The following is a 13,676-nucleotide window of genomic DNA, read 5'->3' on the forward strand; positions in this document are numbered from 1 at the left end:
CACAGATATAATTCTGACCATAATTAATGTGGCAGTGAGAAATATACTAAATAACTATCTAAAAGCTGACAGTGAACTGAGAACCTTTAGTGTGCCATAACTGTTTGGCGCGATCAGTTATAAATCATCTGATATCCAAAAATTGGCACAAAAGTCTCCTTTGCAGTCCTAATTCCTTCTAACCGCCACAGAACCTTAATAATCATAATTTAAAGCCAAAATGATTAAGGTTGTGGTTCTTGTCCCGGTTTTGTAACAGGTGAGGATGGAGTCTCGGTGTGTGCGGGTGGTGGTGGTGAGTCACGACCCGGTCTTCCTCAACACCTTCGCCGAGTGGTCCCTCAAGGGCCGCCTCCTGGTGTGGGCCACCAAGCTGCTGGTGGTCACCAGCCTCCCACTCCCACAGCTCCACGCCCTCCTGTCCTCCCACTGGACCTTCTCCATGATGAACACCATCTTGCTCAACCTGGAGGACACACCACCCAACCTCAGGTAATATACACAATGAACACCATCTTGTTCAACTTGGAGGACACACCACCCAACCTCAGGTAATATACACAATGAACACCATCTCGTTCAACCTGGAGGACACGACACCCACGCTGTAAAATGTTTATGGTTGTAAAGGCCTGGGACTTAGGGATAGAAATCCCTTACCAGGCTAATCAGGATCTTAATATAGGCAAGTCAAGGACCATGGTTTTCCGAGGAATAACAAACAACCGTTAGAGATTGGCATCTCTTTACTATAAAAATATAACAAAACTCTGACACCACTCAACAAACATCAAATAATTACGGGAGTCAAACAATTAAAGGAAGCAAACACTTAAAGGAATCAAACAAATAATAGAATCGAACAATAAAGGGGAGTCAGCAATTAATGGAATCAAACAATGAACAAATATTTCCTACGGCAGTGGCCCTGGGGAAGGTTCTGGAACGCGGTGATGCACACTCAGGGCAGGGAAGCGTCCACTTCGCTCCACACTCAGCAACGTCTTGAAAAGGCAGGAGAACACCGGGGCACCGACGGAATGTGATGAACTGATGGTCGTGGTATGCGGTAGTGGTAGATGACCAGAGAGTTGGCAGTTGATAGGTGAAGGTCTGGGAACACAGCCCACGAGTCCAGGACCTATGATGAGATCACAGCCAGAATTTGACGGACAGCAGGGTAGCTAGATACTGACGGTATGGCGGCTGGGTTGAATCTGCCCGCGGCGGAGAGGGTTGCTGCCGTTATCACCTCCGTCCAACCACCCCAAGTGTCGTCTGCACCAGCAAACGAGCGAGTTAGCAGCGGTAACTAGCCGGAGGATCGTTTTCTGCCCTTACAATGGCATAAAAAGGGTATTTTAGGCCTAATAGTGTATAATTATTGCAAAATTCATCATGATATGTAATTAACCCTCTTTATAGACATGGTAGGGAATTACATAAGAACATAAGAATGGAGGAAACTGCAGCGGGCCTATTGGCCCATACTGGGCAGTCCCGTTTACACCCAACCCCTATTGCTCATATGAGCATCCAACCTATGTTTGAAGCAATTCAGGGTATTCGAGTTAATGATGATATTTGGTAACTTGTTCCATTCATCCACTACTCTGTTTCCAAACCAAAGTGTTTACCTATTTCACGCCTAAATTCCAAATTTGTCTAATTAAAACCATTGTTACGAGTTCGCACCTGGTTGGATAGTTTGAGTACCTTTGTAATGTCCCCTTTGTTTAGCCCTGCCTTCCACTTATACACCTCTATCAGGTCGCCCCTCGCTCTACGTCTCTCGAGGGAGTGCAAATTAAGATGCTTTAGCCTGTCTCTATATTCAAGGTTCCTAATGCCCGGGATTAGTCTTGTCATTCTCCTCTGAATTCTTTCCAAGGATTCTATATCCATTCTGTAATACGGTGATCAGAACTGAACTGCGTAGTCCAGGTGTGGTCTCAAGAGCAAGATACAGTTTTAGGATGACCTCGCTAGTCTTGTAACTAACACTCCTTTGTATGAACTCCAAGTACTTTATTAGCCTTGTTAACAGTAAAAACACATTGTTTACTTCTGGCTTATGTTCCTTACTTATCATTACTCCTAAATCTCTCTCGCAGTCGGATTTCTCTATGGCATCGTTGTTCATCTGGTATCTGGTTTTCCTGTTTACATCTCCTATACTGAGTACTTTACATTTGTCGACGTTGAATTTCATCTGCCATTTTTCAGACCATTCGAAAAATTTGTTTAGATCTTCCTGTAGTTTTGCCGAGTCCTCGTCAGATTTGATAACACGCCCTATTTTAGTGTCATCAGCAAATTTACTTATGTTGCTGTCTATGCCGATATCTATGTCGTTTATGTATATAATAAACAATAATGGTCCAAGTACTGAGCCTTGGGGAACACCACTTGTGACGTTGCTCCAATGGGACTTAGTGCCGTTAATGCTCACTGGCTGTTTCCTGTCCTGTAACCACGCCCTAATCCATTTAAGGATGTCACCTTTGATGCCATGTGCTTCTACCTTTCTAATTAGTCTTTCGTGGGGGACTCTGTCGAAGGCTTTGCTAAAGTCGAGATATACCACATCATAATTGTGCCCCTCGTCCACCGATTCGAAAACTGATGAAAAGAATGTTAATAGATTAGTTAGGCAAGAACGTCCGCTTGTGAAGCCATGCTGGGAATCATTGATCAATCGTGCTTCTCCAGGTGATTTCGAATAGAGTTTGAAATGATTGCTTCCAGTAATTTGCCTACTATTGATGTTAGACTGATTGGGCGGTAGTTAGAGGATAGTGATCTATCCCTTCTTGAAAATCGGTATTACATTCGCTATCCTCCAGGATTCTGGTACTACACCTGTTTTTAAGGACATGTTAAACAACTTTGCTAAGGGCATACTAAGCTCTTCCTTACATTCCTTTAATACTCTGGCAAATATCTCATCGGGACCAGGTGACTTATTAGGCTTTAGTTTGTCTATTTGCTTACTAACATCGTTACTAGTCACTACTATCTCACTTAATTTGTTTTCTTCACTATCTCTGAATAGAGTCGGTGCCTCGGGTATCATGTTTAGATTTTCGGTGGTGAAAACTGTTGAAAAATATTTATTCAAATTATTGCTCATTTCTCCGTCGTTATCAGTGAGCTCGCCGGAGTCTGACAGTATTGGTCCAATCTTTTCTCGTGTTTTAGTTTGATACATTTGGTAGAATCCTTTGGGGTTTGTCTTCGCCTCCCTTGCTATCCTTACCTCATTATTCCTCTTTGCTTTCCTTATCTCGGTTTTAACTCTACTCGCCAATACCCTATAATAGTCCCGGAGGTGAATTTCGCCACGATTTATCCTTCTACCTATAGCCTTCCTTTGGCCAATGATGTTCTTTAAATAATTATTTATCCATTTAGGGTCATTGTTGTCTGATCTGAGTTTTTTGTATGGTATGTTCTGCCTTTGTGCATTAAGTAACTCACTATTTAAATTCTCGTGGAACTCGGCAATCTCAGATCTCGTTATCAGGTCGGTGTCATCTGTCAGGTTCACGGCCAAGCGCGACACCCCCTCTCTCAGCTGCCTCTTTAAACTGTCAAAGTTTGCCCTTCTGAAATCTGGTACTTTAGTGGAATTTTCCTTACGTCTGCCCTGAAAATCTAACTGGAATCGAATTTCTTTGTGATCGCTGTTTGCAAGTTCGTTCCCTACCTCGACATTGCTAATGAGGTTTTCTCTGTTCGTCAGAACTAAATCCAGTATATTATTACCCCGTGTGGGTTCGGTTATATGTTGACTTAGGAAACAGTCCTGGATCGTCTCGAGAAAATCCTCTGATTCTGAGTTACCCGTAAGGACAGTCCAATCTATTTGGCCAAGGTTAAAGTCGCCTACTATACAGACTTTGTTGTGTATGGAAGCCCTGCGCATTTCATCCCAGATAAGTCGCTCATTGACGCTATCAAGATTGGGGGGTCTATATATTACCCCTGTGATTAATTTTTCCCGACCGTCGCTTAATTCTATCCAAATTGTTTCTGTATTCCTCTCAGTTTTTATTTCCTTATTTATTTCACACTTCAGATTATCCCTAACATAGATTGCTACTCCGCCTCCTTTCCTGGTCTGCCTATCGGTATGGAACAGTTTGTAACCCGCAATTTGGTATTCGACTGGTAATTCACGTGTGTCTAGGTTGATCCATGTTTCAGTGAATGCAATTATATCGATTTCTTCGGTACATACCAAGGCCTTAATATCATCCATTTTGTTTCTCATACTTCTACTGTTCGCGTAGTATACATTTAAGTTAGTCGTGTTCTGAGTCCTTCCCTTACCGCGTTTAGTTTTAAACTCCCTGTCTAATTTAGTTTTGTCATCATTCCTAACACTACTTCCCTGTAATCTTTCGCCTTGTTTACCCGCTCCCACTGCAGTCTCCTCCACCCCCGTGCTCCTATGTTCTCTTAGCAGTTTAAAGACTTCGATATCTTTTGAACTGCCCCCTCTAGAGCCCCAGCCAGGGTTGCTACTCCATCCCTAGACAGGTGCACCCCATCCCTAGCATAAAGGTCCCTTCTGCCATAGAAGTTGTCCCAGTTGTCAATGAATGGGACTGATATTGACTTGCAATATCTGTCAAGACGGTCGTTAACACCAACTGCCCTTGACAACCATTCACTGCCAACTCTCCTTCTAGGCAGGACACCGCATATGATAGGGATCCCTCCCTTAGTCCTAATACGATCTATGGCTGCCTTGAACTTATCAAGAAGTTCCTCGCTCCTACACCGGCCAATATCATTGCCTCCTGCACTGAGGCAGATAATGGGTTTGTTCCCATTACCAGACAAGATATTGTCCATCCTGTCAACTATATCCCCCACCCCAGCTCCTGGCAAACACACCCTCATCCTATTTTTGTTTTTACCACAAAAGGCCCTGTCCATGTACCTTACCTGTGAGTCACCAACAATTAAAGTTTTTATACCTTCCTTGTCATCCCTGCCCCTGACTGTACTAACGTCCAATTCGTCTATCAAGGGACTGAACGGGTTGGTACACTTAGCTGTTGTTGTCGTTGTTGTCGTATCCTTTGAGTGCTTCTTGACCACCAGCTTGGTCCTGCCACTACTCACGACTTTCCACTCGTTTGATTTTTCGTCAGACACTGGCTTTACTCGTCCAGCCTCTCCTTTTAACTTCGCCAGCTCTTTCCTTAATTTCAGGTTCTCCAACGTGGCCCTCTCAATTTCTAACTTGGCCCTCGCCAATTCTTCAGTGGACCACTCCAGTTTGGTCAACAAACTCTTCGGTTCATTGTTTGTTAAATGTTTGCAATATAACAGTGAGTGTGTACCGAAACATCAATAACCATAAATGTTCCTTTAAATTACCAAAAATTTTAAATAGTATTTATTAGAATACAATTAGTTTTATTGCGACATATGGCAAAACTGCTCATTAAAGTCGCCAGACACCACTTCCATCCCATCAAGAATTTTAACAAAACTTCACATTGTTTCTCCTAATCTACTTTGTAAATTAATGGGCTGAAAAACGTTACTTTGGATTTAAAATATTTTTTCTTAATTACATGTGCTAGTTGGGTCATCTAACCAGAATATAATCAAGACGATGTGTGGCGAAGAGAAGGTGTTAGTATGATGTTGGTAATTTAATGACTTAACATGTAACATTCATTCCTAATGATCATGGCTATCCAGAGTAACTCTTCAACATGAGGAGGAGGGAATAAAATTAATTAAGAAGGGAAAGAAAAATATGGAATAAGGAATTATTTAAAACACCTTGGGTTTCGAATGTGGCGACATAGCCAAATAGCGCCGGGTTACACTCTTGACTTCTTTTTCACTATCAATCAGCACCATGCTGAGTGTCACTGAGTCTGCCAAGGGAAAGAGGGACCACTTCCTTGCTTTGGGAAAAAAAAAAAATTTCAAGTAACAACGAGTTCATCAATGAGTAACAGTGTTCGTGAATGGCGTGGGCATGCTAGAAAGAGAAGTCATGACCCTTCTTTGTGGGAAAAGGACTATTGATTGCAAAATGGGAGCGTAACGTCGCGACTGTGCACCAATGGTCGGGATTCTTGCACCGTATCATACTCGGTTATTTATGGTGATAACACCTTGAGTATTCATGTTACTACTATTAACAACATCCAGGATATAACTGAGAGACGTGTGAAGACTGTGTTGGTCATAGTGTATGTCTCATTGAATAAGCGGCATACAACGGTAATGTGAGGAAGATCAGTGCAGAGCTTTTTCAAAGGGCATCGCTTCACCTTGATATGCCCTTTTACAACCTAAGAGTTTTAATTGTATTATATGCCCTTTTGTAGAGTAAAGGTTTAGAGAATAATATAGCCTTTATATCTGTCATTAGGGACACTCAAAAACCCGTTTGCATACCCTTTCTTTTTAGTGCATCTACATTTCTACATTGTTATTTCCAGACATTGTCAGCTTCCAAATACATGGCTGGCGCATCACCCTGTAACACAAAGCTTTTTTTTTCACTAAAATTTTTCTGTTCTAAGGGTGAATTTGATAAGGCTTTCACAAACACGACATCTACAGCGTATATATATATATATATATATATATATATATATATATATATATATATATATATATATATATATATATATATATACCCCTAATATCGCTTAAATGATTCTTCTAACTACTATTTTCACTTCAGGCGTTAAGTAAACCTAGAAAATATTCAAATAAACATATACTGGTAAATAATTAAATTAATTCGTGGCTCAGTTAGGTCGCACTTCTTAGCACTATGTGTCTTATGCAACATTTGAGTACATGTTTCTTATGTGAATGTATTACAGTATTTCTAAGTACTGTATTATCGTGTGTACCAATAGAAGGTGAGGAATTGGATGGACTATGCTGCACAATTGTACATGTATTGTATAATAATTCAATGGGCTTTGTACTTGTAAATTTTGAATTAAAACTCTGCAGATTGGGAAAGTTGCTGATCAGTAATATAATGTTTACCTCCACCATGGACAGGGTCAGCGTGTACACCCACCTGCCATACACCCCAGAGCGAGCTCAGGTGGTGAGAGTTGCTTCCTGGACACCACAACGCGGCCTCGTCGTAAGAGAGGGACATTCACTCTTCCCGCCTAAATTTTCAAAGTAATTATGCAGTAATCAATGAAGCTTGCATATGTGCACGTACGTCGCTGTGGTTTTCCTTTTTTAATGTTATCAAAAGGATTAATCTTAATGATAAAGAATTATAAGTTATGCTCACGTATATTTTACTTAATAATAACTGCAAAGAAGATCAATATTATTGCCGAAGACTTCAGTAATACCTACTAAAGTATACCATTTCCTACCAATTTGTATCAAATTATACTTAAAATGTCGAAAATTTCTCGATTCCCAAATTAAAACATTACAAATCTATCAACACACCACACACCGATCTCTGAGAGGGATACAGTTAATTATCATTGGAAAGGGATAAGTTTAGCTCAGATATCATCTCATAAGACAGAAGCTCAAAGTAATATTCCCACCAGTCTCTTGCTGTGATCGCCCCTGAAAAAGACGATACAAGCTACCCGTAAGAAGTACTGTTATATGATTTCACCTCTCCCTGGAGCCTAAAACGGGCAATCACCTAATTACGTAGATCTCCTAATAATATGTAAATAATTTTCCCGAGTAAAATACATTACTGTCTTGAAAGTCATTTCATACTGGTCTTAGGTGTTGCCGGAATTTCATGTTTAAATCACATGCACAATTCAAGTGTCTTCAGTACCAATAAAGATTTAAAATCGACCAAAGCATCTCACTGTTTATCACCTAGTGTACATGAAACCCAAGAGTCTCTCAAGATAAATTTTCCTGAGATTATACTTAGTATGTCATGGTGTGTCACTGGTGATTTTTCAGTTTATCATTATGGGTATTTCCAGTTGTTGTTGTGTAAAGATTATATTAATTCATTGTCTGTTGTTTCATTTTTCAATTACTTTGTTTAAGGTAAGAATAAATACATATTGAATATGCATAATAATGAAAAACTATTTCATAACTAAAAATGCATCCTCTTAAATTTTTAATAATTATTGTAAGGCATCAAACATCAGACACTTGATACAGTGTTATCCTAGTAGATATAACCTTAACAATATTACCACTACTCAATTGTCATAGACAAGCGACTCCCTCCATACCAAAGGTTGTCTGTCTTTCATCACATGAGACTAAGGTGCTCGTGATGCCCACCCAGTATTACCCCTCCACGTCTCATTCATGCGCAGTCTAGTACGCTGCATGTATCCTGAAGGAGCCATCATGACATAATAACTAGGAGCAGCCCATGATTGATGGCACTTCTTTTAACACATAAAATTTTTATCATTAGGAAAGTAATGGCTGATTGTCTTTTTTGTATAAGAATAATTGAAGTTTTATATCGTGTCACGAATAGATGACGCTCCCAAATGGTAATAGTATTTAAATAAGAACGTTATTGCCTTCAGCTTCAATGGTGCAAAGGTGAACGTGACTGCCCTGCCATTCGCGCCATACTGGGGCGAACTGAAGGGATCTGATGGTGCAAAACAGTACTCTGGCACCGACTATTTCTTGTTAAAATCAATTGCGGACTCCCTCAACTTTACCATTAATGTCGTGCCCACCACCTCGTGGGCAGAGGTGAGTAAGAAATGGCACTAAACCAGCACGTCACTACCTGCCACACTACATTATGCCATTTCACCGCAAAATAACACCCGCAACCTGAAACTGCATTTTAACCTAGGTATTAGTGCTCTCTTTCCCGCTTGACCCCACGCCAAGCACCTCACTCCTGGACCGTATGACACCACGAACTCGTATAAATAAATCACGTCAGATCCCAATCCACATTACACATCATATCCACTAAGCTACATCAAAACTCACACGACAACCCCAGCGGACATTATAGACTGAGATGAAAAATAAACTATATATAATTATACAGTAGATGGAAGTTGCTCTACGATGCCATTGACAATAGTGTGGTTGCAGGTTACACAGCGTGTAGTGGATCGGGTGTCTTTCATGGCAACTGTGTTCCACATCATGCTGCCTGGACGCCTTGAGCGCTACGACTACTCATGGGTGTACGAATATGCATCCCTGGACTTCAGTATGGCCCGGCCGGGTATCAAGCCACAGTGGCAGTCGCTCTACTACCCACTCACTGACCTGGTGTGGGCGGCCGTCCTGCTGGCGCTGCTGCTCACCCCTGTGATCCTGCTGCTGGTGAGTTACGTAATACTAATAAAACATTCCATATATTCATGTGTCGTTATGAATGATACACAGAAATTACTCTGCACTGTGTGGGATGTCATACATTATAACTTATGAATGTGGTTTTGTAATTTTTTTTTTGTCATTCCATAAAGGTGATGCAGAATTACTTGACAAATGGATTGGAATAAAAATAAGTTTAGGATACGAAAATCCTAGATATATGTTGCTGTTACAAAAAATTTATATAATTTTAAGTAACTTGACACATGAATGTTGAGTATCCTCTTATTATTGGGATAATTCTTTCTAGGTACCACTTCACCTCGACACCCCTTCAAGGAGCACACTGTACTGTATTGTACCTCCTCATTAAAAGATGACATCAATAGAAAATGTCGCTATTCATCTGACTCTTGATTAATGTTTTGGCCCATTGTGTTCAAAGATGGTCCGTCCAAAGGCCACTTGACAAGAATTTGATTTAGGCACAAAAATTGCAGCCAATATAATCACACCTTTAGTTAGCAAGCTGTATAAGTCATTGTCAATAGGGAACCCAAGAAGACCAAATAGTCTGTCAATCAGTAGTTATCCATTACCCCGTAACATGAACCACGAATTGATTCACATATATGTCCCCAATCCTTACTGCGTAAAAGTATGTCCTATGAAGGGCAATGCAATGCATAAAATTATACTTCAGAACACACACCCTTGACAGGCAACACTGCTGTGAACCAAACCACAGGTCACCAGTACAATCTGGTGTACATCAATAGACCAATAAATGAACGGGAACCAAACTGGCAGTTACTGAGGACCAAATAATTCCAAATGTAGTGAAATGAGGGTAATATTGATGTTATGACTGAAACTTGTTATTATTGCAGATTATTCGTGTTGGTGAATGGAAGGATGGTGGGGACAGGATAGCCACAGGAACGGTGGTGCAGGATGTTACAGGGATGCTGTTAGGACAGAACTTGCCACGACGGCTGCCCACAGTCATCTCCAGCCGTGTACTGGTGGCTTCCTGGTTGATGTTCGCTCTTATAATCGGGTCTACCTATCGTGGCAACCTCACCGCCTTCCTCACACTGCCCAAGTACCCACCCCGTGCCGAGACAACCCAGGAGCTTGCTCGCGTAGCAGAAAGGTCGGGTTCATCTGTCTTCATGCACAATGTCTGAACATTGTAAGTAGTATACTGCTGTGAGAAATAACTTTATTATATTATTAAAGGATGTTTTGGATACACCGCTTTTGTATATATATATATATATATATATATATATATATATATATATATATATATATATATATATATATATATATATATATATATATATATATATATATATATGCAAGTAAATCACTGTAGGTGCGCGTGATCTAGGTATATGTTGATAACCACAAGGAAAGAAAAAAACACGAAGTTCCCAAGCGCTTTCGTGTAATTCACATCTTCAGGGGTGAGTACAGACTAAAGAGAAATACAAAACAAGGTGTATATATACAGAGGGTGGTGAGACCAGGTCCACAATGGTCAGGTATTAGGTAATGACCCTACTAATCTTTAAATAGCACGGCAACGGTCGGTAGTCAGGTCAGAGGGTAAGGTGACCCAACCTTCTCACCTGGTTACAAATCTTCTTAATTACAAAATTGTCCAGTTTGTACATGCCATTACTCAAATTCATGTTGAATGCTTCAGTATGTTTAATGAGACTAGATTCTATGATGTTCCTACTATCAATTGAATTACAAGGTAATATTGAGGAGGCATTATCCCAGTCAATGCAATGCTTGTTATCCCTCAAATGAACAAACAGAGCATTGGATTCCTGGCCTGTCCTAACACTATATTTATGTTGTTTAAGTCTGGTTACAAGATCTTTACCTGTCTGGCCTAAGTAAAACATATTACATTCCTTGCAAGGAACTTTATAAATGCAACCAATTGTGTTGTTGGGGGAGTTCTTGATTAACATTTGTTTAACAGTGCATGAGTTTTCAAATGCCACATTGACGTTCCAGGTTTTTAGTTGTAAAGGAATGTGTGAGAAATTTTTGTGGGAAATAGTAATATTAGATATTCTTATAAGAACATAAGAACATAGAATGGAGAAACTGCAGCGGGCCTATTGGCCCATACTGGGCAGTCCCGTTTACACCCAACCCCTATTGCTCATATGAGCATCCAACCTATGTTTGAAGCAATTCAGCCTATTCGAGTTAATGATGATATTTGGTAACTTGTTTCATTCATCCACTACTCTGTTTCCAAACCAGTGTTTACCTATTTCAAGCCTAAATCTAAATTTGTCTAATTTAAAACCATTGTTACGAGTTCGCTCCTGGTTGGATAGTTTGAGTACCTTTGTAATGTCCCCTTTGTTTAGCCCTGCCTTCCACATATACACCTCTATCAGGTCGCCCCTCGCTCTACGTCTCTCGAGGGAGTGCAAATTTAGATGCTTTAACCTGTCTCTATACTCAAGGTTCCTAATGCCCGGGATTAGTCTTGTCATTTTCCTCTGAATTCTTTCCAAGGATTCTATATCCATTCTGTAATACGGTGACCAGAACTGAGCACAAATGATCAGGTGTGGTCTCACAAAGAGCAAGATACAGTTTAGGATGACCTCGCTAGTCTTGTAACTAACACTCCTTTATGAACCCAAGTACTTTATTAGCCTTGTTCTGATAAAACACATTGTTTACTTGGCAAAAGATTTCCTACTTATCGTACTCCTAAATCTCTCTAGTCGGATTTCTCTATGGCATCGTTGTTCATCTGGTATCTGGTTTCCCTGTTTACATCTCCTATACTGAGTACTTACATTTTGTCAGCGTTGAATTTCATCTGCCATTTTCAGACCATTCGAAAAATTTGTTTAGATCTTCCTGTAGTTTTGCCGAGTCCTCGTCAGATTTGATAACACGTCCTATTTTAGTGTCATCAGCAAATTTACTTATGTTGCTGTCTATGCCGATATCTATGTCGTTTATGTATATAATAAACAATAATGGTCCAAGTACTGAGCCTTGGGGAACTCCACTTGCGACGTTGCTCCAATGGGACTTAGTGCCGTTAATGCTCACTCGCTGTTTCCTGTCCTGTAACCATGCCCTAATCCATTTAGGGATGTCACCTTTGATGCCATGAGCTTCTACCTTTCTAATTAGTCTTTCGTGGGGGACTCTGTCGAAGGCTTTGCTAAAGTCGAGATATACCACATCATAATTGTGCCCCTCGTCCACCGATTCGAAAACTGATGAAAAGAATGTTAATAGATTAATTAGGCAAGAACGTCCGCTTGTGAAGCCATGCTGGGAATCATTGATCAATCCGTGCTTCTCCAGGTGATTTCGAATAGAGTTTGAAATGATTGCTTCCAGTAATTTGCCTACTATTGATGTTGAACTGATTGGGCGGTAGTTGGAGGATAGTGATCTATCCTTGCTCTTGAAAATGGGTATTACATTAGCTATCCTCCAGGATTCTGGTACTACACCTGTTTTTAAGGACATGTTAAACAACTTTGCTAAGGGCATACTGAGCTCTTCCTTACATTCCTTTAATACTCTGGCAAATATCTCATCGGGACCAGGTGACTTATTACGCTTTAGTTTGTCTATTTGCTTACTAACATCGTTACTAGTCACTACTATCTCACTTAATTTGTTTTCTTGACTATCTCTGAATAGAGTCCGTGCCTCGGGTATCATGTTTAAATTTTCGGTGGTGAAAACTGTTGAAAAATATTTATTCAAATTATTGCTCATTTCCCCGTCGTTATCAGTGAGCTCGCCGGTATCTGACCGTATTGGTCCAATCTTTTCTCGTGTTTTAGTTTGATACATTTGGTAGAATCCTTTGGGGTTTGTCTTCGCCTCCCTTGCTATCCTTACCTCATTATTCCTCTTTGCTTTCCTTATCTCGGTTTTAACCCTACTCGCCCATACCCTATAATAGTCCCGGAGGTGAATTTCGCCACGATTTATCCTTCTACCTATAGCCTTCCTTTGGCCAATGATGTTTTTTAAATAATTATTTATCCATTTAGGGTCATTGTTGTCTGATCTGAGTTTTGTATGGTATGTTCTGCCTTTGTGCATTAAGTAACTCACTATTTAAATTGTCGTGGAACTCGGCAATCTCAGATCTCGTTATCAGGTCGTTGTCATCTGACAGGTTCACGGCCAAGCGCGACATCCCCTCTCTCAGCTGCCTCTTTAAACTGTCAAAGTTCGCCCTTCTGAAATCTGGTACTTTAGTGGAATTTTCCTTACGTCTGCCCTGAAAGTCTAACTGGAATCTAATTTCTTTGTGATCGCTGTTTGCAAATTCGTTCCCT

The 13,676-nt window shown here is 40.4% G+C and overlaps 1 protein-coding gene across 1 annotated transcript; it reads left to right on the top strand.

Moving 5' to 3' along the window:
• Positions 1 to 259: 259 nt before the first annotated feature.
• Positions 260 to 10,505, top strand: LOC121870053 (glutamate receptor ionotropic, delta-1-like; the record flags this gene model as incomplete). The annotated part of the gene is made up of 5 exons (XM_042371794.1): positions 260 to 492; positions 7,060 to 7,188; positions 8,553 to 8,727; positions 9,085 to 9,321; positions 10,206 to 10,505. Coding segments are annotated over 5 exons (1,074 nt in total), but the record flags the coding sequence as incomplete, so codon positions are not given.
• Between the last annotated feature and the right edge of the window lie 3,171 nt (positions 10,506 to 13,676).

Source organism: Homarus americanus, unplaced genomic scaffold (genome assembly GCF_018991925.1).
Source record: "Homarus americanus isolate GMGI-L3 unplaced genomic scaffold, GMGI_Hamer_2.0 scaffold54192, whole genome shotgun sequence".
NCBI classification, from domain to species: Eukaryota; Metazoa; Arthropoda; class Malacostraca; order Decapoda; family Nephropidae; genus Homarus; species Homarus americanus.